At 71.4% G+C, this 23,667-nt stretch overlaps 2 protein-coding genes and 1 pseudogene across 8 annotated transcripts; all 3 read right to left on the minus strand.

Annotated features, from left to right (window-relative positions):
* Positions 1-676: 676 nt before the first annotated feature.
* LOC135327661 (uncharacterized) lies at positions 677-4,995 on the minus strand (annotated as a pseudogene).
* Positions 4,996-6,589: 1,594 nt separating this feature from the next.
* ASIC3 (acid sensing ion channel subunit 3) lies at positions 6,590-15,454 on the minus strand. Of its 6 annotated transcripts, none has more exons than XM_064505540.1 (12): positions 14,869-15,453; positions 12,362-12,460; positions 10,571-10,721; positions 10,375-10,502; positions 9,138-9,214; positions 8,994-9,050; positions 8,757-8,910; positions 8,207-8,298; positions 8,048-8,127; positions 7,744-7,815; positions 7,314-7,366; positions 6,590-6,770 (listed from the first exon to the last, which is right to left on the minus strand). In XM_064505540.1, the coding sequence occupies exons 1-12, from the start codon at positions 15,421-15,423 to the stop codon at positions 6,666-6,668; spliced, it is 1,623 nt and encodes a 540-aa protein (XP_064361610.1). In that variant the 5' UTR covers positions 15,424-15,453; the 3' UTR covers positions 6,590-6,665. The 6 variants fall into 6 exon arrangements, with proteins under 6 accessions (XP_064361610.1, XP_064361609.1, XP_064361613.1 ...); XM_064505537.1 differs by having other exon boundaries at positions 6,623-6,770; positions 9,138-9,303; positions 14,869-15,454; XM_064505538.1 differs by having other exon boundaries at positions 6,623-6,770; positions 9,138-9,288.
* Positions 15,455-17,964: 2,510 nt separating this feature from the next.
* Positions 17,965-23,637, minus strand: ABCB8 (ATP binding cassette subfamily B member 8). Of its 2 annotated transcripts, XM_064505544.1 has the most exons (16): positions 23,511-23,637; positions 22,402-22,705; positions 22,163-22,318; positions 21,977-22,071; positions 20,761-20,866; positions 20,510-20,671; positions 20,297-20,382; positions 20,119-20,216; positions 19,941-20,046; positions 19,805-19,838; positions 19,572-19,708; positions 19,395-19,489; positions 19,038-19,171; positions 18,734-18,881; positions 18,362-18,612; positions 17,965-18,265 (listed from the first exon to the last, which is right to left on the minus strand). In XM_064505544.1, exons 1-16 carry the CDS (start codon positions 23,591-23,593, stop codon positions 18,185-18,187), a joined length of 2,076 nt encoding a protein of 691 aa, XP_064361614.1. In that variant the 5' UTR covers positions 23,594-23,637; the 3' UTR covers positions 17,965-18,184. The 2 variants fall into 2 exon arrangements, with proteins under 2 accessions (XP_064361614.1, XP_064361615.1); XM_064505545.1 differs by lacking the exons at positions 21,977-22,071; positions 22,402-22,705; positions 23,511-23,637 and having other exon boundaries at positions 22,163-22,289.
* Positions 23,638-23,667: the final 30 nt, after the last annotated feature.

The following is a 23,667-nucleotide window of genomic DNA, read 5'->3' on the forward strand; positions in this document are numbered from 1 at the left end:
CACAGGTAAAAATTTATATGCTGTGTGTCCGCAGATCCAATAATGCCCCTTCTTAGCTCCAATGCCCTGAGCAAATGGCCCGTTTATCCCTGGTGGGAATTGAAAGTAAGTTGCATCTGTCACCCAGAGGGCTGAAAAACGTGGTTGCCCCATCACCTATTCGGCCAGTACAATACCAAGCCCCAGAAGTGTCTTTCCTTTTGCAGGTTTGCTTATAAGGGGAATAATTGGGTCGCTGGAGAGTTAAAGTTTTGTTTTTGTTTGACCAGTATTCCCTCAAATCCCCGATTGCGCCCCGTTTCATCGAGCCACGTCCATAGGTGGAGATTCCTGTCTTATCGAGTGCCTTACGAGTGAGCGTCCATCGACACTTACTTTCCCCCACTTCAACCCCTCCCTCCTCGGTACGGTTTAAACAATACTGCCCCGTGGCTGGAAACTGAATTGGCCAGGTCCCACTGTCATCTCACATGTCATCCACGGTTTCGCTATAATTGCTTACGATCTGGTCTGGGGTGAGGGGTGTGGACATCCCTGGCCGGCTTGATAACCCTAATGGTCCTCTGCAAACTCAGCAGTGGCTTAAATTGAGAGTTTGGCTTACTGCTTTCGCCAGCAACACAAACTCGTTGTTCTCGAAGGGATTAAATGGGTTGGGGGAAGGTAGAGGGGGTGGTCATTCATCGCCCTCATGGATGCATCCTTGAATCAGGATGGTCCAGGGCAGTAGGTGCATCTTGGTCAGACCACTGCCCTTGAAAACACCAATAAGAACAAACTCGCTCCTCGGGTCAGGAGGAGGGAATAATCCATTTTCTGTGAATCTTGTGGGTTTTCCCACTAGCATCTTTTGCTCTCCAAGTATATTTATTTATTGGGGTGTCTAATACGAGCGGTACGGCTCCCACGGTGGGAAGTTCGACCAAAACAGGTTGGCCGGGGGAATGGGATGGGATATCAGGGGGATCGGAGCTCTGGGAGACGGGTACAATTGTTGGGGCTTGTGGGCAAAATACTGCAATTTTGGGGCATCCATTCGTTCCCCAGCGGCTATTGATGCTGGTCACTGCCTCCCCCACCCGCTCAGCCCATCCTGGTTTGTGCAGTTTTAAAAAGCGCTAGAGCAACCCGTTGGTTCGCTCCACAATCCCGTTTGCTTGCGGGTAGCATGGGGTGTGGAACACCCACAAAATTCCTTCCGAGCTGCCCACTCCTGGACTGTTTTTGCAGTGAAATGCAAGCCGTTATCAGACGGAATAGCCTGTGGTTTGGGAAAGGTTCGGAGCCTTTCCTTGAGGGCCCTCACCGTGTTCTCCCCGGTCGCCTTGGTGCAGGCCCGGGCTTGCGCAAGTCCAGATACTATTTCGACTCCCACCAGCACATAACATTTCCCTGGCAATTTTCCGAACAGCCCGATGTAGTCGACCTGCCAGGCCTCATTTTCTAGGGGAGCCTGTCCAAACGGACACGGCATTGCTCGCAAGAGGATATGCAAGTTTTGCAATCCTCTCTAGTGACCGGCCATCCCCGAGCTTGTGCCTCGCAGAGGAAATCGTTGATCGCTGAGTGCCTCCTTTTTACGTGCAGCCATTCTATAAAGTACTCCCAGTTCTCTTGCACCTGGGCACTTTGTAACGGAGCTAACTGAGCTAATTCGTCTACTTCAGCATTCCACAGGCCCGCCGGGGTATTGTCTTGTTGGTGGGAAGCCACCCATGCCACCGCAAATTCTCCCTGTCTTGCAATTGCACCTCTCCTTCTGCCAGACTGGTATTCCATTAACCTCCCAGCCGTTTTGCTCCCAAAAAGGAAGCCATTCCGTGCAGCCTTCGAACACCGCATGTGAGTCCGTGCAGATGTGCACAGGGGAAGTAGCCTGGCTTTCGCGTTGGAACACGCTCCACACTGCAGCCAGCTCTCCCACCTGCGATCTGCTCCTCGGTCCCCACTTGGAGCACCACAGCCCGGTATCTCCAGGTTTTCCCTTCCCGCTTCGAGGAAGCGTCTCTGAACCATGCATTTAGGATCTGATCGGAAAATGGGGGAGCTACTTGAATTATAGGGGGGAGTCGGGGGGCTTCTTTATTCAAGTGTGCTTCATCTTGTATATCTAAAACTTTAGCGGCTCCCTCCGTTACAGAGAAGATTTCGCAATAGTGCTCTATTTGTGCGTACCATGTTCGTACGGAGGCTCTGAGCCACCCCGCCAGGGGCCAGGTCCCTGCCAGGACCGCTTTGGTCACCTTAAACGGACCCCGGAGAGCTAGGGGTTGCTTTCAAATACTCCGTTCAGCCTCCCTTAGAGCAAGGCTGACCACGAACAGCCCCTTCTCCCACGTGGTGTACCGCTTTTCAGCGTCTTTGAAGCTGCGTGAATAAAACCCGATGGGCCGTGCAGGCCCCTCTGGCCCCTTCTGCCACAGGTGGACAGAGAGTCCGGTCCGGGCAAACCCCCATTCGATCTGGATAGGGTCGGTGGGGTGGACTGGCCCCAAAGCTTGGTAGGCGTTCGCCTCAAAAACCAGCAGCCGCAATGCCTCATCGGGGACCGAGGTCCGCTCCCAGTGAGCCCTTTTCCGTAGTAAGTCATATAACGGCCTGGCAATAATTGAAAAATTGGGAATGTGCTTCCTCCAAAACACAAGCAGCCCTAGAGCGTGTTGCAGGTCCTTTTTGGACTGCGGCATTTTAACTGAGTCCAACGAGGACAGGGTATCCGGGGGAATGCAGGTCATCCCCCCCCCCCCTCCACCAAATTCCCAGAAATTTTACTTCACTGCAGGGAGTTTGGATCTTTTTGGGCAGAATTGTCAGCCCTGTCTGCTCTAGGTGAGCAATAATGTCGCGCTGCGTTTTCTCAACCTCCTCTACCTGGCTCCCTCCCACGAGCACATCATCTCTATTGGTAAATTTTGACTCCCGCCTGTACGGGGACAGTTTCGAGCTCTTGTGCTAGCGTAGGGGAGTGCTTGTACCCGAGGCAGTCGGGTGACCTGACCGTGTACTGCTGTCCCTCCCACGTGAAGGCAAAACGCTCTTGGTCCTCAGGCTGCAAAGGGACCATAAAAAACATGTCTTTGACCTCGATTGTTGCCATCACAGGGTGGGACTGCTCCTGGATAGTCGCTATTAATTCAGCAATGTTTGGCACAGCGGCCGTCAATGGGCCTGTATTGTTATTTAATCACCGACAGTCTACGGTTAGTCTCCAGCTACCGTCTGGTTTTCGACCTGGCCACACAGGGGAATGGAAGGGGGACTGTGCCGGGTCACAACTCCCTGGTTTTTCAGGTCCTCCAATACCGGGGTCATGGGCACAGTCCGGGTCTTCCCCAGGGCATGTAAAACTATTAGGTGTTTGGAGGGGACCGAGATGCCACACCGTTCTGCCTCACTCCGTGTTAGCGCTGTAATTTGGGCCCCTGTGTCAATTAGAAAGGTTACGGGCCTTCTCCCCGGCCCCACCGCTACGGTGATTAACAGATCTCCCTTGTTATTGCAGGTGAGCTGTGTTATAAACATCCGCCCTCCGCCTCCCCCCGCACCCTGAGGGGACGGAGGAGCCAGTTTTCCCACCGCCCTTTCGTCCCCCTCGAACTCCCCCCCCACGTTTAACGCCGGCGCGGGGGGTGGGTTCGGTCGGGGGGGGGGGGGGGGGGGTCCCTGTCCAGACCACCTCCGTACCAGCAGCTCTAGTTTTTTGGCCGGGAGCCCGTCCATCAAGTGTCGGGGCACGCCTTTTTGCAGCCCCAGCTGCCACAGTCCCTGCCGGGTCAGGGATAAGTCTGGGCTCCTCCCGGAAAATGCCAGCGGCTCGTTTGCTGGCTCTGCCGCCCGCACGGCCCTAGTTCCCACCCTTTGGGAAGCCCGGCCGACTGGCCCCTATTTCCTCCCATAACTGATCAATTCCTGGGCTACCTCCCCCCAGGTCCACGCCTTTCCCCCAGCCGCCCATGCTCGGGGGTTACCATCCCCTCCAGGGCAGCCGCGATCCTCTCCTCGCGGGGCACATCTTGGATTCTCCCCTGCAACTGGATCCCAGTAGGTTTCAGGGAATCGGGAAGTCCCCATATTAGGGGCGTCATCCGCTCGGGATCCACCGGCAATGACATCGGGGAGCTCAGGCTGGGCTTGGGTTCCCGATCGCTCATCACTTGCAGACAAGCTGCCTTTTGTACACTTCCAGCAACCGACCGACGGAACCTGTTATAGCTAGGGGACCCCCCCCAAAGGGTTCAGCCCCCCCGCCCAGTACGCGGCCCTCTGAGTCAGGGACCACGGGGCTCGGCGATCGCCCGTCGTCAGGATCACGCCCGGGCCCCAACATCCCTCTGCCCCCTTTTCCAGTAGCAGGATCCCCCCCCCCCGACAGGGATACCCTCCACACGTACTCGGTTTCGGATTCCCCAGCCGTTCTGGCAAAACCCCTTCGCAGCTTGGCCAGTTCCGTAGCTGTGAGAGGGATTTCTTTGGTAACAACCTGGGGGCGGTTGTCGCTGTCGTCCCCGTATACATATTCCATTTGGACTAGTGGGCACATATGGGGGGGGGCGTCCACGGCCTCCTTTAGTCTCTTAGGTCCCTCTGGGGGTACATTTGGCGTACCCCTCCTCCCTCGAGCAGCACCTCAGTCTCGGCGAGGGCCTCTCCTCCCTCAGGAGCTGGTTTCTTGGCTCCTCTTTCAGTGCCGGGCCCTGGCGCTTCTCCTCCTCCTCCAGCGCCCGCCGCGTCTCCCGTAGCTGCTCTTGTTGGCACCGCTCGCAGCGCGGCAGCCGCAGCCTCCGCCTGACGAGGCGCCCGCTCGGGCCTGTCCCCACCGCCGCTGCCAGGCACGCTCCTAGCAAACAACAGCTTTCCCTCTGCCTTTCTTAGCTTCTTTTTACGAGACCGCTATCCGGCCCACTATGCTTTGCAACCGGGACCAATGGTCCCGTGCCCAGTCTCGTCCCGGGGGCAAAAACAGTCTACTTCCAAAAGGTCGTACAATTTCTCCATCTCCTCACAAAAACCACCTGCTTCTGGGCGGCCGTATCCTACTAAGGGGATTTCGTCCCGAGAGGGCCAAACCTTACAGGAGTCCACGTTTCCCCCATACGCTCCCGGGAGGGCAAACGGTAAGCTACCACAAGATGTCCTACCAAGGGGACGTCGTCCCGAGGGGGTCACGCCTTGCAGTCCCAGTTCCCTATCCGCCCTCAGGAGGCCGAACCCCGGAGCAGGACACTGAACACCTCCGCACTCACTGAGCGGTCACCGCACCCCAAGGTTGTACGACACGCTCGTCTCAGGGGATCCTGCCCGTGACGCCAGTTAGGTGTCCCGATCCGACAGCGGGAAGGCTCCGTTACGATCCCAAGGACGAGATTAAGACCCTAAAACCGGTCAAATATCCTACAACCTTGTAACGTTATTTTCAACAGAGTGGGGAGAAAAGGTGGGGAAAGGCGAAGGGGAGAGGGAAAAGACAGAGAAAGTTGGAAAAGGAGAAAATAAACTGGGTACCGCCACTCCGAGTCCGACAACAGTCCGCTGACTCAGCTCCAAACCTCCAGTCCTCACAAACCAGCCCCCCCGGTCTGCAGCTTTTATAGGCTCCTGCCCCGCCCCTGGGCGGTGCCCCCTCCCCCCCATGCAGATTAGCCGACACGCGCAGTCCGCCCTCCCGGAACCTTCCAGAAACGGGCTGGGGGGGGGGGGGGGGGGTGTCCTGCTCCTGGGCAGATGGCAGATGAGTACGGGCGGTTGGTGCCACGCGGGCGGTTCCCCTAGCAGCCGCCTTCTGCCCTTTTCGCCCCCTTTTCCCCCGTGCAGGTGCGCGAGGCCGTTTCCCCCGTGGGCAGCTCCCGGGGCGGCGTTGCCCGACGCGCCTTGGCAGCGGCAGCTCTGCAGCAGCAGCAGCAGCAGCGATGTCGAGACAAGAGCGACCGGTTCTCTGCGCCAGCCCGTGCCCCAGCGTTGCGGCAGATGGGACCCGGGGCGTCCGCTGCCCGGGGCGGGGGCCGGCGCTGCGTCTCTCTCCGTACCGTGCTCCCGTCCGCGGGCGAATGTGCGGACGTGGTAACTCCGTAAGGAGCTTCCCAATCCCGGAGCCCGCGGCGTTCCTCCGTGGGGGGGAGCCGGGACCGCGCTTCGGGCTGCACGGACGCCCTGCAGCGACACGCTGGCCCCCCCGAGGCCCCCCCGCGGCCCAGGAGGGGCTGGCGGAGCCGAGCCCCCGCGTTGCTGCCCCGGTGTCCTGGGGCCGGGCAGGCCAGCGCCGCTGCCAGCTCCGCGTCCCCCCACGGCCACCCGCGGCTGCCCCGGGGAGGGCGCAGACCCCCCCGCCCCGCCCCCCCCCCAGGCAGCAGCACAGCGGGAGCCGCGGAGTCAGGACAGATCTTTAATGGTTTGCGGGCGCCCTGAGCAGGCGAGCGGGAGCTGCGGGGCGTCGGCGGGGCGGGGGCGCGCGGGGCGCAAGCGGCACATGCAGGTACGCGGACGGGGGGGACGCGCGGCCCCGGGGGGCCCGGAGCGGCGGCGGGGCGGAGGCAGGCCCAGCCCGGCCGGGAGCCCGGCGCCGGCCCCGCGGGCGCGTGGGGTGCCCCCCCCCCGGCCCCCCCAGCCCCGGGCCCCGCGGGGCAGAGCACAGCTCGCCGCGGGGGCCGGCTCCGCGCCGCGGTCGCCCCTCAGCAGGCGAACTCCTCGAAGGTGCCTAGAGCCGGGTGACGAGGTAGCATGTTCGGGGCGAAGCCGAGGCTGTCCGAGTGGCCGCGCAGGGGGTGGCAGGCGCTCTGGGGGCGGCATGGGGACGGGCGTCGGGGGCGGCCCGGGGGCCGCGCTGCCGTCCGCAGCCCCCCCGGCTCTCCCCGGCCTGCCCCGGCGCGGCCCGCCCCATTCCCCGGGCCCCGGGGCTGCTCCGAGCCCCGTGGGGCAGCACCTGCCTCCCCCCGTGCCACGCTGGCTGGCGCGGTGTCCCCGTCCCCGGGCAGGGCGTGGGGGCCTCCCGGCACAGCGGGGACCCCGGGGCGGGGTGCCGGGGAGCGATGCATGACGATGGGAGCGGAGCCGGCGGGGGAGGCCGGGCAGCCCCCGCGCCACCGGCTCCGGGGATGATGCCGAGAAAAGCCTGGGATGGAGGAAGGCGGGGGGGAGCCATGCCGACGTCGCGTGGGGCCCTGGGGTCCGCGTGCGGGGAGCGTGGCCGCGTCTTCCCCGCCCCTGCTGCCCCCGGGTCCCGGCCGCAGGGTCCGGCCCCGCGGGCGGCTGCCCCACGGCGGTCCCCCCTCCCCGGGGCCCGGGGCCGGGGACGGGACGGGACGGGACAGGATCTCTACCTGGGCCCCGGCGGGAACGCGCCGGCAGGGCTGCCCGGGACGGCCGGATGCTCCTGGCGGGCCGCGGGGGAGGGCGGCGCGGGCGGGCGGACAGACAGACAGACGGACAGAGAGGAGACCATGAGGCGCGCGGGGTCCAAGCGGTGATGGGAGCCGGGGCCGGGCAGCATGAGGCCGAGCAGCAGATGGGGTGAGATGAGGCGCGAGGCTCCCCGCGCCGGCGGGGCCGCGGGGCTGGCAGGGGCGGGGGGGCCCGGAGCCCGGGGCGGGTGCGGGGGGGACGTGGGGGGCCGGGCTGAGCCCTGCGCAGGGGCAGCCCCCAGGCAGGGCCAGCCGGGCCACGGGGGCTCGGGGGCAGCAGGGCCGTGCCCAGGACGGGGCTCACGGGGCGCCTGGCCCCGGGGCCGGGGGGGTTGGGGGGGCCGGTTACCAGGGTGCTGCTGTCGCTGCGCTGGGTCCTTTTCTTGTCCTTGTAGAGGCTGAGGAGTTTGTCCCGAAACACCTGGGGAGAGACGCGGTCAGAGCCCCCCGTCCCGGGGGCAGCGTGCTCAGCTGGGGCTGGGGGGCCGGGGGGGGGCCGGGGCAGGGGGGTGCTGGGGGCTGCATTTGCAGCAATGGGGCGGGTGCTGCGGGAGCGTGGCCGGGGGGTCATCGTCCCTCGGGGGCACGGCCCTGCCGGGAGCCGCGGGAACGTGCCGTGCTGGGGGCGGCGGGCGCGTGCCGCCCGCCCTCACCTCGTACAGGTAGTCGAAGATCTCCAGGATGGTGAGGAGGCTGGCGCCGATGAAGAGCCCCATCTGCCCGCCGATGTCGCCTGGGGCAGCGAGGCGGGTCAGGGAGCGGCTCCCCCCCCCCCCCCGCCCCCGGCCCGGCCCCCGGCCCCCCGCACTCACCCAGCAGCCCCGCCACCTCGTACGCCTTCTTCTGCTCGATCGTCTCGTAGTTCAGGGCCTCGAAGAAGATGTCCAGGACCAGCACGTTCTCCCTGGAGGGGACGGGCAGATGCGGGACGGAGGGACGCGTGAGGCAGCGTTGCCCCTGGAGGGGCCACATCCTCCGGGGAGGAGCGCGCTGCCCCTTGGGTGGAGGGGGGGGAGCAGTGCTGGGGGCATGCAAGGTTGTGCCGTGCCGTGCCGTGCCGTGCCGTGCCATGCCGTGGCATGCTGTGCCATGCCGTGCCATGCCGCCGGGTTCCCGCGGTGCCGGGGGGCTGCCGGGCTGGGGGGTGCCGTGCCGCCGGGTTCCCGCGGTGCCGGGGGGCTGCCGGGCTGGGGGGTGCCGTGCCGCCGGGTTCCCGCGGTGCCGGGGGGCTGCCGGGCTGGGGGGTGCCGTGCCGCCGGGTTCCCGCGGTGCCGGGGGGCTGCCAGGCTGGGGGGTGCCGTGCCGCCGGGTTCCCGCGGTGCCGGGGGGCTGCCGGGCTGGGGGGTGCCGCGCGGCGCTCACGCGATGTACTGCTCCGTCTTGTTGAACTTCTTGGCCAGGTACTTGGCGGAGGCCTTGCTGGGGATCTTCACCATGGAGAGCTCTTTGCCGTAGCGCACCATGTCGCAGGGCGTGCGGCAGGCGCAGTACTCGCTGTCCTTCTTCACCAGGAAGTCTGGGGACGGGGCGGGGGGGCCGCGGTGGGACGGGGGGGCCCGCGGGACCCCCGCGGTCCCCGCACGCCGCCCCGGTACGTACCCAGCGCCGGGTCGGCACACTCCTTGTACTGCTCCGGGGTGCAGACGTTGGCGTTGCCTGCGGGAGAGCGGCTCCGGTCGCACGGGGCGCCCCGGCTCCCGGCCCCCCCGGCCCCCCCGGCCCCCCCGGCCCGGCGGCGCTCACCGGGCATGTGCACCATGCGGCAGTTGCAGTTCTCGGCCAGGTAGCGGGTCTCGCAGTCGAGGCGGCAGGCGGTGATGCTGTAGTTGGTGAAGAAGTCCGACTCGATGGGGGTGGCCTTGCAGTCCCCCCAGGGCGGCGGGAGGTACACCAGCTGCCGCGCCGCTGGCTAAGGAAAACACGGCATCGGCCCGGCCCCGGCCGCGGGGCTGCGACGCGGGTTGCCGGGAGGAAGGGGGCCGCGGCGGGCTGCGCTCCCCACCGCGCGCCGGCACGCGTGGAGACACCCACTCCAGGCACCTAAATTTAGGCGTCGGGCTGCGCGAGCCGGGGCCGCCCCTGCCGGCGGTCTGTTCAGCGGGAGGCTGCCGGGGCGGCGGGAGCCGGGGACCGAGCGGCCCTGGCGCCGCGACGGGGGCGATGCAGCGGGTGGATGGGGGGGGCAATGCCGGGGGGTGATGCGGGGCGCGAATGTGGGGTGGGATGCAGCGATCAGATGTGGGGTGGGATGCAGGGGGGTGGATGCGAGGTGAGATGGCGGGGGCAGATGTGTGGCACAATGCAGCGGGTGGATGTGGGGTGCAATGCAGGGGACGGATGTGGGGCGCGATGCAGGGTGCGGATGTGGGGTGCAATGCAGGGGGACAGATGTAGAGTGCAATATAGGGGTTGGATGCAGGATGCAATGCAGGGGACGGATGTGGGGCGCAATGCAGGGTGCAGATGGGTGCAATGCAGGGTGCAGATGTGGGGTGCAATGCAGCAATGATGCAGGGGGGGCAGACGCAGAGTGCAATGCAGGGGTCAGATGTGGGGCGCAATGCAGGGGTCAGATGTGGGGCGCAATGCAGGGGTCAGATGTGGGGTGCAGTGCAGGGATGATGCGGAGGGTAGATGCAGAGTGCAATGCAGGGGAGGGATGTGGGGTACGATGCAGGGTGCAGTGTGGGCAGGTGGGTGCAGGGATGATGCAGGGGGTAGACACAGCGCGATGGGGGGGCGGATGCAGGGCATGATGTTGCTGTGGGGGGCAATGCAGGGGATGGCTGTGGGGCGCGATGGGGGTGGATGTGGGGATGATGCAGGGGGCAGACGGAGCGTGATGCAGGGAGGGTGATGCAGGGGGCAGATGCAGGGCACGATGCAGAGGGTGATGCAGGGGGCGGATGTGGGGCCGACGCGGGGGCGGCGCTGGGAGCAGCCCCCCAGGGCGGCAGGGCGCGGGCAGCACCGCGGATACCCGCTGCTGCTGGCAGGACACGAAGGTCTGGAAGCCGGGCGCCACGCCGAAGCCCAGCTGGTCGATGAAGGGCGGCTCCTCCTGGCTGTGGATCTGCACCTTCACGCCCGCCTCGTAGGAGGTCTCGTCTGCAAGGCAGGGCCGGGTCAGGGGGCGGCGGGGGGCGGCCGGCGGCGGGGCGCGGGGCCCGGCTCACCCGTGTCGCCCCACACGGGCAGGTATTCTTCCTGCTGGATGTTGAGCATCAGCTCCAGGCCGTTGCCCGCGCCGCCCTGCAGCGTGGTCAGCAGCTCCGTGCCCGGCTCCCCCGAGTTGAAGGTGTAGCACTTGCCCAGGCGGGTGAAGATCTGTGGGGCGGCGCGGCACGGCGGCTCAGCCCCAGCGCGGGGCCGGGGGGTGGCCGGCAGGGCGGGGCCTCGGGGCGCTGGGGGGGCACGGAGCCGGCCCTGGCCCCCCACGGCCACGCTGCACCCGCCACGGCCCTGGAGCAGCACCCCAGCACCCCACCTGGCCCCAACATGCTGCCCCACACGGCCCCCCTGCAGCACCCTGTGCCCCACACAGCCTCATTGCAGGCGCCCCATGCCCAAGATGCCTTGACGTAGGCCCGGGCACCCCACATGGCACCGATGCAGGCTTCCAGTGCCCCACACAGCCCCAGTGCACGAGCCCAGTGCCCCACACGGCCCCCTTGCAGGCTTCTAGCACCCCACATGGCCCCAGTACACAATCCCAGTGCCCCACACGGCCCTGTTGCAGGCTCCCAGTGCCCCACATGGTCCCAGGGTAGCATCCCAGTGCCCCACACAGCCCCAGTGCATGATCCCAGTGCCCCACACGGCCCCAGTGCAGCATTCCAATGCCCCACACAGCCTCGTTGCAGGATCCCAGTGCCCCACACAGCCCTGTTGCAGGCTTCTAGCTCCCCACACAGCCCCAGTGCACGATCCCAGTGCCCCACATGGTCCCAGGGTAGCATCCCAGTGCCCCACACAGCCCCAGTGCATGATCCCGCTGCCCCACACGGCCCCAGTGCAGGCTTCCAGGACCCCACACAGCCCCAGTGCATCATAGCCCCAGTGCACGACCCCAGTGCCCTGCATGGTCCCAGTGCAGCATCCCAGTGCCCCACACGGCCCCAGTGCAGGCTCCCAGTGCCCCACACGGCCCCAGTGTGGGCTCCCTGGGCCCCAGGCAGTCCATGCGCAGGGAAGGGGCTGGTGCATTCAGCTCTCCGCACTTTAGGCCGGTCCTAGGGCCATTTTCGGGGCTGTGGGGCTGCAGCCTGCGGGCGCTGGAGCCCTGGTGCGGTGTCCCCAGCTCTGCTGGACCCCCGAGCAGCTCAGGCAGGCCGAGACCCCGGCCGGGCTCCTGCTGCACTCTGCCTGCCCCGGCCCCGGCCCCGGCCCCCAGCCCCCGGCTGCACAGCTGCAGCCAGCGTCGCCCGACAGCCCCCACGGGCGCCCAGCCGGCAGCAGGAGCCTCCCGGGAGCATGCACCGAGCTGCGCGGGGCTCAGGGACCGAGCAGGGTGGCGGGGGCCGTGCTGGCACTGTGCCCTGAGACCCGCAGCCTGCACAGCCCCACCGGGTCCTGCCCGAGCCCCGAGCCCTGCCTGGGCAGAGCCGCTCCGGGGCATGGACACCGGGGATGGGGATAGGGATGGGGATGCTGAGGGTCCTGCCTGGGCTGAGCCGCTCCCAGGTCACAGACACCCGGGATGGGGATGGGGATGGGGATAGGGATGGGGATGCTGCAGCTCCTGCCCGGACAGAGCTGCTCCTGGGGCACGGACACTGGGAGTGGGGATGGGGATGGGGATGACGCGGGTCCTGCCCAGGCAGGGCTGCTCCCCGTGCACGGCTGCCTGGGATGGGGATGGGGATGGGGATGGGGATGGGGATGGGGACGCTGCGGGTCCTGCCCGGGCACAGCCGCTCCCGGTGCACAGCCGCCCGGGATGGGGCTGCCGGGTGCCCGGCACTCACGGCGGTGCAGTTCTCGGGGCCGCAGTCCCGGCCGCGGCAGCGGCACGTCGCGGAGGGGGTGCCCGGCGCTGGCGGAAGGCGCCCAGGTCGTAGCTCTCGCTGGGGAAGAAGCGGGCGAGGTCGGCGGGCTGCCCCAGCGCCCGCAGGTAGCAGGGAAGCCATCCAGGCGCACGGCCAGCGGCTCCGTGCCCGGCCGGAGCGGGTCGTGGGGGGAGACGGGAGCGCCGGGCGCGGGGGCAGCTGCAGAGGTGACGGTGGAGAAGACGAGGCCGCGGCTCTGCGCCGGACCCACCGCCCGGCCGGCAGCAGCCAGGTGCCCGGCGAGGCCAGGCGGGTGCCGGGTGCAGGGTGCCGGGTGCAGGCAAAGGCGGCCGGGTCGGCGGCCCGGTGCCGGCAGCTCCGCGGCCATGGTGCGCGCCCGGGCCCCGCGCCGCGGCTCTGCAGGCAGATTGGGTTTCAGCGCGGCGCGCGCCGGCGCTCGGGGGACGCGGGGACACGCGGGTGGGGAGGGCGACGGGCAGCCGCGGTCACCGCTGCCATGGGGCAGAGACCCACTGGCAGAGACCCCCGCCCCGCAGCCGGGGCCCCCGTCCAGCCCCCCCCCCACGCAGCCGATGCCAGGGGAAGGGGCTGAATGCACCAGTGCATGGGCTGGGGGGGCCCAGTGTCCCGGAGCTGCCCCTCCCCGGGCCGACACCAGCAAGGCCCCCGCTGGACGCCCCATTCCCCACCGGAGATGCAGCATTTTCCCCCCCATAGCCAAGCCCCGGTCCGACCCCCAGCCCCAGCCGCAGCCCCCACCGCCCCGCTTCGGGACCCCCATCCCCATGGGTGCACCCGTCCCCGCTGGCGCATCCCCAGCCCCACATCCCTGGGGAGGGGAGGCGTGGGGGGGACACGGGGCCCTGCCCTAGACCTGGGGGCCGTAACTGCCCCCGTGGGGTGAGGAGGGCCGGGCCGGCGCCTCGGGGCCCCCCGGCCGTGGGGCAGCCCCCATCCCAGCAGGGCTCAGCGGTCCCGCAGTGCCGGGCGAGGGGGGCGAGGGAGGGGAGCGCTGCTGCGGCAACGGGCTGCTCCGAAATAGGGGAGCCATCGCCATGGCAACCCGCTGCCCAGGAAGACAGGCGAGGGGGAGAGGATGCCATGGCAACCGGCTGCCCGGCGCAGGGACGTGCTGGGCCCAGAGGTGGGGGGCTGGGGGGGGGGAAGGGCCCACGGCCCCAGGCACCGAACCCCCCGGCTCCCCACACCCCAGGCTGCCCGGCCACGGGGCCAGGGCGGGTGGTGCACCCTGAACCTCCTGGTCCTGCACCCTGGACCTCCCGGCACAGCGTCCCGGGGACATCCCAGCCCTGCACCCTGGGACCTCCTGGTCCTGCACCTTGGGGACATCCCAGCCCTGCACCTTGGGGACATCCCAGTCCTGCACATCGGGGCCTCCTGGCCCTGCACCCTGGACCTCCCATCCCTGCACGCTGGGGCTGCCTGGCCCAGAGCACCTCTTGGCTCTGCATCCCAGTTTAGGGGGGTCCCTGGAGCCCCCCAACCCTGCGCGAGGCCACAGCCCCGCCAGCCCCACGGCAGGGAGCCCCGTGCCACCCCAGCCATGACAACCGCATGCGGGGCCGGACCCAGCCCAGGCCTTGGGAACGGCCCCCGCCTCGGGTGCCCCGGGCTGGCTGCAGCGGGGACCGGCCGGGTACCGGGGCCACCGGCGCTCGGGGACGAGTCCCCGGCTCCATCGCTCGCTCCCAGCAGCTGCTCGGCCGCGAAAGGGCAACGGGGCAGAGCCGGCTCACGTGCACAAAACTCGTGGAGACGCGGCGAGCGGCAGGCGGGGGGTCCCCAGGCACCGCCGGCACTCGGAGCAAGGGGCCCACACGCCCCGTGGGGCACACGCCGGCCCCAACGCCGGCCCCGGGGACGAACTGGCTCTCACGGGGTTGGAAACTTGCGGCTGCTGCTGCCTCGTCCTGCCTCGAAGGCAGCGGCGGGGAGAAGGATGGGGCTGGAGCGCAGTGCGCCGCTGGGCAGCGATGCCGCTAACCCCAGCTGTGGATTAAGATTAATTCCTTGCGCCAAGACGTGCTAAGCGGATAACTGCCGCTTGAGCAGCGCATCCGAGCTCGCAGCAGCCGCGCCGGGGACTCAAGGGCAGAGGCGCGGGCGGGCGCAGGCTGCCCGTGTGCTGGAGCACAGCACGTCTCCCCAAAACGCCCCTCCGCGGCGCGCGTGCCCCCCTGCCCCGTGGGACCCCGCGGGGGACGACCACCCCGGGCGATGCCGTGGGTCTGCACCTGCCCCGGTCCCCCGGCACGGCATGGCACAGCACGGCACGGCTCCTCCGGGCTGTCCCCAGCCCCTGGCGCCCTGCTGCACCGGGGCTCTGCGGGGGCACGGACGGGCCCCGAATGCTGGGGGGCAGCGGCAGCGCCGGGGGCCGGCGGGGCACCGAGGGGCCCCCGCTCGCCCCGGTGCCGGCAGCGGCCCCCAGGGCCGGCACTCACCACGGTGAAGTTGCGGGCGGTGCAGTTGGCGCCGCGGAAGGAGCACTGCAGCAGCATGTCGGCCAGGTCGTGGCCCGTGCGGTTGTAGAACTCGGCCATGCTGAAGGGCTTCGCCTTGAAGTTCTTGAAGTTGGCCTTGTCGCGCAGGGCGGCCAGGACGTCGGGCTCGGCCAGCTGCGGGTTGCTGATCTCGTAGCGGTCGTTGAGCAGCGCCAGCAGCTCGCCCACGTGGTACATGTCGTTGCGGGTGATCTTGGAGAAGCGGAACTCGTTGAGGTTGCAGATGGTGATGGCCGGGAAGGTGAGGTTGGGCACGGCCACCTCGTCCAGCTTGGTGACGTGCGGGTAGGTGAGGAAGTAGGCGACGCGCTCGGCGCACACCAGCAGCAGCAGCCCCAGCGAGCCCAGGAAGAAGAGGCTCCAGAGCACGCGGCGCAGCGACACGGCCCCGTAGGCGAAGATGTGGCTGATGCCGTGCAGCGAGGAGCTGTTGGCGAACGCCTGCAGGCTGGACGGCGCCTCCGCCTCGCCGCTGCCCTCCGAGCCGCCCCTCATGCTGCCGCCGCCGGCGGCCGCCCCGCCGCCCTCAGCCCCCGCGCCGCCGCGCCGGGCCGCCCGCGGCCCCCGGCCGCCCCCGCCCGCCGCCCATCGCCGCCCGCCCGGGCCCGGGCTCGGGCTCCGGCTGCGCCGCCGCCCTGCGCCGAGCCGCCGCCGCTGCCGCCGCCGCCCCCGGGACGCGTCGCGCCGGCAGCAGCCGCTCGCGCTCTGCGGCTCCGCGCGCCGCCGGCACCGCGCCGCCCCCCGCGCCGCCCCCGCCCCGCCCCGCCCGGGGGGCCGCAGCGCGCCCGGCCCCCGGCTCCCCCCGGTCCCGGCTCCCTCCATCCTGGCTCCCCGCTCCCCCCGGCCCCCGGCTCCCCCCAGTCCCATCTCCCGGCTCCCCCCGGCTCGCTGCTCCCCCCAGTCCCGACCCCCTGCTCCCCCGGCTCCGTGCACCCCGCTCCCCCCAGCCCCCTGCTCCCCCCAGTCCCAGTGACCTGTGCGCCCCACTGCCCCTGGCCCCCTGCTCCCCCCAGCCCCCTGCTCCCCCCAGCTGCAGCCTCCTGCTCCCCCTGGCCTGCTGCTCCCCCCGGTCCCAGCCCCCTGTGCTCCCCACTGCTCCCAGCTCCGGGCTGCCCCCAGCTCTGTGCCCCCTGCTCCCCCCAGCCTGCTGCTCCCCCCGGCTCCGCACTCCCAGCTCCCCCTGGGCCCTGTCCCCCCACAGCCCCAGCCCCTGCTCCCCGAGCCCCTGCCCCTGCTCCCCCCCGGTGCCCCCTGCTCCCCCCGGGCCAGTGCCCCCGGTGTGGAGGTGCCTCTGCAGCCCCGGAGCAGGGCTGCACCTCGCCACGGGCACCGGGGCCGTCCCCGCCGCACAGCCCCGGTGGGGGAGCAGGGCTGCCCGGACCCCCCGCCCCACGCGGGCAGCAGGGGCCGGAGACGCCCCGCCGGGCAGGACGGGGGTCCCGACGGGCGCCCACCCCACTGCAGCCCCACCGGGGCCCCGGGCCCCGCGCCGCCCCCAGCCACTGCCTCGGCCCCGGGGAGCTCCCGGCTGCTTCCCCATGGCGGCCTCGCGGCGGGGAGTCCCGGTGTGGCGTGGGGGGGATGCACCGGGCCGGGGCCGGTGCACGGGAAGGAACCCGCAGCAGCCCCAGGCCCCCGTGAACACGGCTGCTGCCCCGGCCGGGGCTGGGCCCCTGCAGCAGCACCTTCCCTGCGCACAGCCTCTGCCCTGTGCCGGCTCGAGGCCGCCCCTGCCCCACGGGCGGGGGTCTCGCGGGGGCGCGTGCCGAGGCTGCCGGCTTTGCTCGCCAGTGTCCTGAGAATGGGACGGATTTGCAGTAACGGGACAGATTTGCAGTAACGGGACGGATTTGCAGTAATGGGACGGATTTGCAGTAACGGGACGGATTTGCAGTAATGGGATGGATTTGCAGTAACGGGACGGATTTGCAGCAGAGCTCGTGAGCCCGGCTGCAGAGTCCAGCGCCTGCGAAGCGGCTGCCGGCAGGGCAGGAGCTGGGGACTGGCTGCAGCCGCGCATGGCTGGGGACCGGGCAGGGGGTCCCGCAGGCCCAGGCCCCCGGGAAGGGAGCAGCCTGCAACGGGGCCAAGGCCAGCCAGGTCCCGTCCAGCCCGGCTCGAGCATCGCCGGAGCATCAGCTGGGAGCGGTCCGGGGCGTCCCCTCGCCGCGCAGCCCGGCTCCCTCCTCCTCCTCCCGGGGAGCCTCTGCTCCGGCCGCCCGGAGCGGGGCAGAGCCCCAAACCCCGGCGCGGCTCTGCCGAGGCCCCGCCCCTCGCCCCGCCCCGGACACACCCACCCGCATAGCCACGCCCCTCCCACAACCCTACCCCGCCCTGCCAGTCCCACCCCCGCCTAGCCCCGCCCCCAGGCCCTCTAACCCCGCCCCCAGGCCCTCTGACCCCGCCCCAAGCATGGCGGCTCCTTAGGCCCCGCCCCCCGGACGCCCCGCGCCCCTCCGAGGGCGGCGAGTCATGGCGGAGGCCGAGGGCGCCCGCCGGGGCCGGAAGGGCTGGCCGAGGTGGAGAGACCCGCCCCGCCCGCGGCTCCGCCCGGCCGGTGCCCGGGACCGGGCCCAGCCCCAAGCGGCGGCCCGCACCGCCTCACAAGGGCGCCGCCGCGGGGGCTGCCGGGAGCGGAAGTGCGGCCGTCCCGGCGTGCGGCGCGGCAGGACCCTTCCCGGCTGCCGTCGCGGGGGGGGCGGTGTTGCCGCGGCGGTACCGTAGGCCAGAGGGGCCGTCGCCATGGAGACGGGCGGGTGCACGTGGGGGCGTCGCCATGGAGACAGACGCTCCGGGTTGCAGGGATGCGGCGGCCGCGGGGCCCCGGCTGCCCCTGAACCCTGTGGCCGAATAAAGCCGGTGCCCCGACCACGGGGGCTGGAGGGCTCGTGCTGGCGTCGCCCTGCTGCCCCCGCTCCCCGCTGGGTCCCGCGGCGCGGCTCCTGGTGCTCCCAGCCGTGCCCCCGCCTCGGCCCCCTGCCCCGCCCCGCGCCGCTCCCGGGGGAGGAACAGAGCAGCAGCACGGCCCCACACAGCCTCCGCCCAACGGGTTTTATTGAGCAAACGCTGCGGCGAGGCGCCCCAGGGCTCCGCCGCCAAACCGGGGGGGACTCCTCCCCAAGCCCCGGCCACGGCCCCCTCTGCACCGCCGGCACCAGAGGGAACGGGGCGCGGGCGCCCGGGAGCGAGCCCCGGCTGCAGGTCCGGTGGCGTCGGCACGCTCCGGCTGGGATCCGCGCCACGCTCGGCTGCGCACTCAGGCCTGCTCCTTCGTCTGCCTGCGGATGAGCTCGGCGTAGAGGCCGCGCCGGCGCACCAGCTCCTCGTGGGTTCCCGCCTGCGGGCGAGCGGAGGCGGCACGGAGGCAGCGGCGGCGGTGCCGAGCCCGGCCTGCCCCCCCCCCCCGCCCGGCGGGTGCCCCCGCCCCGCTCACCTCGGCCACGCGGCCCTGCGCCAGCACCACGATGAGGTCGGCGTCCCGCACGGTGCTGAGGCGGTGGGCGATGACCAGCACCGTGCGGCCCGAGACGGCCCGGTCCAGCGCCTCCTGCACCACCTTCTCCGACTCGGCGTCCAGCGCGCTCGTGGCCTCGTCCAGGATCAGCACCGCCGGGTTCTTGACGAGGGCCCGGGCGATGGCGATGCGCTGCTTCTGCCCCCCCGAGAGCGCCACGCCGCGCTCGCCTGGGCGGGAGAGCAGGGCTGCCCCATCGCCCCGGGCACCGCGCCGGGACCCCCGGCAGCCTGTCCCGTGCAGGGGAGGGGTCTCCGCTGCGCCGGCTCCCCGGCACGCTGCCCCGCTCACCCACGACGGTGCCGTAGCCCTCGGGGAAGCTGCGGATGAAGCCGTCGGCGTTGGCGAGCTGGGCGGCGGCGTACACCTCCGCGTCGGACGCGCCAGGCTTCCCGAAGCGGATGTTCTCCATGATGGTTGTCCCGAAGAGCACCGGCTCCTGGGCGAGGACTGGCCCCTGAGCGCCCGGCCCGGCCCGGCCCGGGGCCCCCTTCCCCTCCCAGGGACGCGTCCGCACTGCCGGGATGGCTCCTGGCTGCTCCGGGCCCAGGGGCTCCCTCCTCGCAGGAAGGCCCCAGCTCCCGGCAGCCCCCACCTGGCTGATGAAGCCGATGACCTGCCCCCGCAGCCAGGAGGGGTCCAGGGAGGAGATGTCGCGGCCGTCCAGGGTGATGGAGCCCCGCGTGGGCTCATAGAAGCGCTCCAGCAGCGCGGCCACCGTCGACTTCCCTGCGGGAGCGGGGAGCCATCAGCCCCCGGCTGGGGACGCGGGGCGGGCGGCAGGGTCAGCCCCGGTCCCCGGTGCCCGGCACCCGCTGGGCAGCGCCGCAGAGGAGCGGGGGCAGGAAGCGACCGGGCACCGGCCGAGCGGCACCGCCGGGGCGCCTGGGCTCAGCGCAGGGAGCGTCCCGCACCCCGGGAGGGGGCCGGGGGCCGGGGCCGGGGCCGGTACCTCCTCCGGACGGTCCCACGATGGCCACGGTCTTGCAGGGGGGCAGGGTGAGGCTGAAGTCGCGCAGGACCTCGTAGCCGGGGCGGGTGGGGTAGCTGTGGGGCAGAGCGGCGGGGGGGTGAGGGGCGGCGGGCAGCGCCCGGCGGGGGGGGGGGCGGGGGGGCGGCCCCGGCTCACCTGAAGGAGACGTTGTGGAAGCAGATGTGTCCGAGCAGCGAGTGTCCGGGGATGCGGGTGCCCCCCCGCAGCGCCACGCTGGGCTCCAGCGTCAGGAACTCGAAGACGCGGGCGCCGGCGCTGAGGCCGCGCACCACCTGCGGCAGCGGCAGCGGGAGCGCGGTGCCGCCCTGCCCGGCTCCGCCGGCGCCTCCCGGACGCCGGGGCCCCGCCGCCGCCCCCGCCCCACCGACCTGCCCGAAGAGGATGGAGATGTTCGCCATGGACCTGCGGGGACACGAGGGAGAAGCCGGGCTCGGGGGACGTTTCGGGGACGGGGCCGCCCACCCCGAGGCGGTGGGGATGGCGGCACCGCGGGCCTGCCCTCACCTCTGCACCGTCTGCGACGCCACCAGGAAGGACATGAGGTCCCCCGGCGAGAGCCCGTCCCCGGCCATCAGCGAGCCGCCCACGAAGATGGTCCCCAGCACGATGCCTGGGGGGCGCAGAGGGCACGTGGGACCCCGGCCCCTCGGCCCCCCGGCCCCCGCCCCCGGCGCCCGCTCACCGTTGAGCGCCATGTTGGAGAGCCCCTGGAAGGCGGCGATGCCCAGGCCCAGGCGCTCGTTGAGCCGGCTCGAGCGGTCCACCTCGGCGCAGTAGGCTCTGCGGGCGGGCGGCGGTGCTGATGGTGCCCGGCACGGCCCCGTGCCACCCCGCGCTGCCAGCGCCCGCCCGGGCCTTACCCCGCCTGCCGGTCCTCCATGGCGAAGGCGCGCACCGTCCGCACGTTGCCCAGCGCCTCGTCGGCCACCGCCGTGGCCCTGGCCACCTGCGCCGAGGGGGACGCCGGGAGAGGGGGGTCGTGCCGGGCACTGCAGCAGCCAGCGGCACGCGGACTCGCGCGCCCGCCCTGCGAGGGGACGGCAGCGGGGAGAGCCGGCGTCCCGGCGCGGTACCTGCTCCTGCGCCTGGCGGGAGAGGCGGCGGAGGAAGGAGCCGATGAGGGCGCCGGTGCCCACCAGCGTGGGCATGGCCACGAGCAGCAGGGCCGTCAGCTTGGGCGAGAGCAGGTAGAGCGAGACGAAGCAGCCCACGGTCTGCGTGACGCTGCGCAGCCCCTGGGGAGGAGAGCCGTGGGCAGCGCGGGCAGCACCGGGCACTGCGGGCAGCACCGGGCACCGCGGGGCCGCCCGGCCGCAGCGCTCACCTGCGAGATGACCAGCTTGAAGGAGGACTTGAACTCCTGCACGTCGGCCGTCAGCCGGTTCACCAGCTGCCCCGTCCTGTTGGCGTCAAAGAAGGCCACGTCCTGCCTGCGGGGAGGCACCGGCCGGGAGCTGCAGCGCTGCTCTGCCGCCCTGGTCCCCGTCCCTGTCCCATCCCCCCCACCCTGGTCCCTCTCCCATCCCCCCCACCCTGGTCCCCATCCCTGTCCTGTCCCCACCGCCCTGTCCTGTCCCCGCAGCCCTGGTCCCCATCCCATCCCTGTCCCATCCCTGCCGCCCCCCTCCTGGTCATCCCGATCCCCCTCCTGTCCCCCCTACCCTGGTCCCTGTCCCATCCCCACCGCCCTGTCCCGTCCCCACAACCCTGGTCCCCATCCCATCCCAGTCACCCCAGTCCCCGTCCCGTCCCACTCCCAGTAACCCTGGTCCCGGTCCCTGTCCCGTCCCCACTGGCCCCGTCCTGTCCCTGCCACCCCCATCCCCATCACCCCGGTCCCAGTCCCATCCCCGTCCCCATCACTCTGGTCCCAGTCCCGTCCCTGCCACCCCCATCTCCATCCCCATCACCCTGGTCCCATCCCGTCCCCGCTGCCCCCATCTCCATCCCCATCACCCTGGTCCCATCCTGTCCCCGCCGCCCCCATCTCCATCCCCATCACCCTGGTCCCATCCCGTCCCCGCCGCCCCCATCTCCATCCCCATCACCCTGGTCCCATCCCGTCCCCGCTGCCCCCATCTCCATCCCCATCACCCTGGTCCCATCCCGTCCCCGCCGCCCCCATCTCCATCCCCATCACCCTGGTCCCATCCCGTCCCCGCCGCCCCCATCTCCATCCCCATCACCCTGGTCCCATCCCGTCCCCGCCGCCCCCATCTCCATCCCCATCACCTTGGTCCCATCCCGTCCCCGCCGCCCCCATCTCCATCCCCATCACCCTGGTCCCATCCCGTCCCCGCCACCCCCATCTCCATCCCCATCACCCTGGTCCCATCCTGTCCCCGCCGCCCCCATCTCCATCCCCATCACCTTGGTCCCATCCCGTCCCCGCCGCCCCCATCTCCATCCCCATCACCCTGGTCCCATCCCGTCCCCGCCGCCCCCATCTCCATCCCCATCACCCTGGTCCCATCCCGTCCCTGCCGCCTCCATCCCCGTCCCCATCACCCCGTCCCCGTGCCGTCCCCGGGGCGCGTCACCGGAGCAGGGAGCAGAAGAGCGCCTTCCGCATGCCGCCCGCCACCCGCTCGCCGGCCCGCGACAGCAGCGCGATGTACCCGAAGGTCAGCAGCCCCTGCGGGGACGGGGGACGGCGGAGGGCTGGCGGCGACGCCGGGCGCGGGGGGGGCCGGGGGGGCGGCGGCGGGGCGGGGGGGGGGGCTCACCTGGAGGGCGTAGAGCGCCAGCAGGCGCAGGGCGGGCCGCCGCGCCTCGTGCAGGTAGCCGGCCAGGCGGCCGCGGGCGCAGCGGGCCACCACGTCCACCAGCGCGCCCAGCAGCACCGGGACGCGCACGGCGAGCAGGGCGGCGCCCAGGGCCAGCTGCGGGGCGCGGGGCCGTCAGCCCCCCGCGGGGCCCCCAGCACCGGCCCCGCCGCCCCCCCCCCCCCCCCCCCCCCGCTCACCGCCACGGCCGCCGACAGCGCCGGGAGCTGCGGGCGCACGAAGGTCCAGAGCTCGGCCCAGGCGAAGGCGGGCTCCGGCGGCGGCGCGGGGACGGACGCCGCGGGGACGGGCACCGCCGCGGGGACGGGGATGGGGACGGGGACGGTGGCCTCCCGGCAGCGTGCGGCGGCGCCCAGCAGGCCCAGGCCCAGGCCCAGGCCGGCGAGCATTGGGCCGGGCCGGCAGCGCAGGGCGGGCAGCCCCGGGCCCCCGGGGGGGCGGGGGGGGCCGAGGAGCGGCGGGCGTCCCCCCCCGCAGCCGGCGCTGGGCGAGGGGGTGAGCACGAAGCGCGGATGACGGCCCCCCCGGGAGCCTGCGTCCCCGAGCCCCCGCCTGCCCCACACGTGCCCCCCTGAGCCCCGGGCTCCAGACCCACCGTGGGCCCACGGTGCCCCCCCAGCCCCCCCCCAGCCCCGCCTGCCCCCATGGCCCCCCGCCGGCCCTGCCTGCCCCCCCGGGGGAAGGCGGGTGTCCAGCACCCTCTGCTCTGCCCCACGGAGCCCCTTGGGACACCAGGGGTCAGGACCCTCTGGCCCCCCCCAGCAGTCCCGGCCCCCCCCGGGACCCAGGAGTCCCAGCCCCCCCCTTCTACCCCCCCCAGGCACCTAGCAGTCCTGGCCCCCCACACTCCCCCCCCAGGGGACCCAGCAGTCCCGGCCCCCCACGCCCCCCCCCAGGGGACCCAGCAGTCCCGGCCCCCCCCCGCTCCCCCCCCAGGGGACCTAGCAGTCCCAGCCCCCCCGCTCCCCCCCCAGCAGTCCTGGCCTCCCATGCTCCCCCCCGAGGGGACCCAGCAGTTCCGGCACCCCCTGCTCCCCCCCCCCCAGCAGTCCCGGCCCCCCCAGGGCCCAGGAGTCCAGGCCCCCCCCGCTCCCCCCGCCGGGCGCCTAGCAGCCCTGGCCCCCCTGCTCCCCCCCCCAGCGGTCCCGGCCCCCCCACTCCCCTCCGCAGCAGTCCCGGTCCCCCCCGCCCCCCGGGGACCCAGCAGGCCCAGCCCTCCCCCCGGCTCCCCCCCCCCCCAGGGGACCCAGCAGTCCCGGCCCCCCCGCTCCCCCCGCCCCCCCGGTACCTGCGCGCCGGGGCCCCGCCCCCCCGCAGCGCGGCGCGCACCGAGGGCGCCCCGGCCCGCGCGCCCAGCGCCCGCAGCAGCATGGCGGCACCGCGCCGCCGGCGGGGGGCGGGGCCTGGCCGCGTGGGGGGCGGGGCCTGGCCGCGTGGGGGGCGGG

The sequence above is a fragment of the Dromaius novaehollandiae genome, chromosome 2, assembly GCF_036370855.1.
Source record: "Dromaius novaehollandiae isolate bDroNov1 chromosome 2, bDroNov1.hap1, whole genome shotgun sequence".
Taxonomy (NCBI): Eukaryota; Metazoa; Chordata; class Aves; order Casuariiformes; family Dromaiidae; genus Dromaius; species Dromaius novaehollandiae.

Coding starts and splice junctions, on each gene's coding strand:
- ASIC3 (XM_064505537.1), bottom strand. CDS start 15,423: ATGAGGGGCGGCTCGGAGGGCAGCGGCGAGGCGGAGGCGCCGTCCAGC. Junction 12,461..14,868: donor CCGCCCGCAACTTCACCGTG/GTGAGTGCCGGC, acceptor CTTCTTCCCCAG/CGAGAGCTACGACCTGGGCG. Junction 7,816..8,047: donor TCTTCGACTACCTGTACGAG/GTGAGGGCGGGC, acceptor GTCTCTCCCCAG/GTGTTTCGGGACAAACTCCT.
- ABCB8 (XM_064505544.1), bottom strand. CDS start 23,593: ATGCTGCTGCGGGCGCTGGGCGCGCGGGCCGGGGCGCCCTCGGTGCGC. Junction 20,672..20,760: donor TCAAGCTGGTCATCTCGCAG/GTGAGCGCTGCG, acceptor TCTCCTCCCCAG/GGGCTGCGCAGCGTCACGCA. Junction 19,172..19,394: donor CGTGGGACCGTCCGGAGGAG/GTACCGGCCCCG, acceptor CCGCTCCCGCAG/GGAAGTCGACGGTGGCCGCG.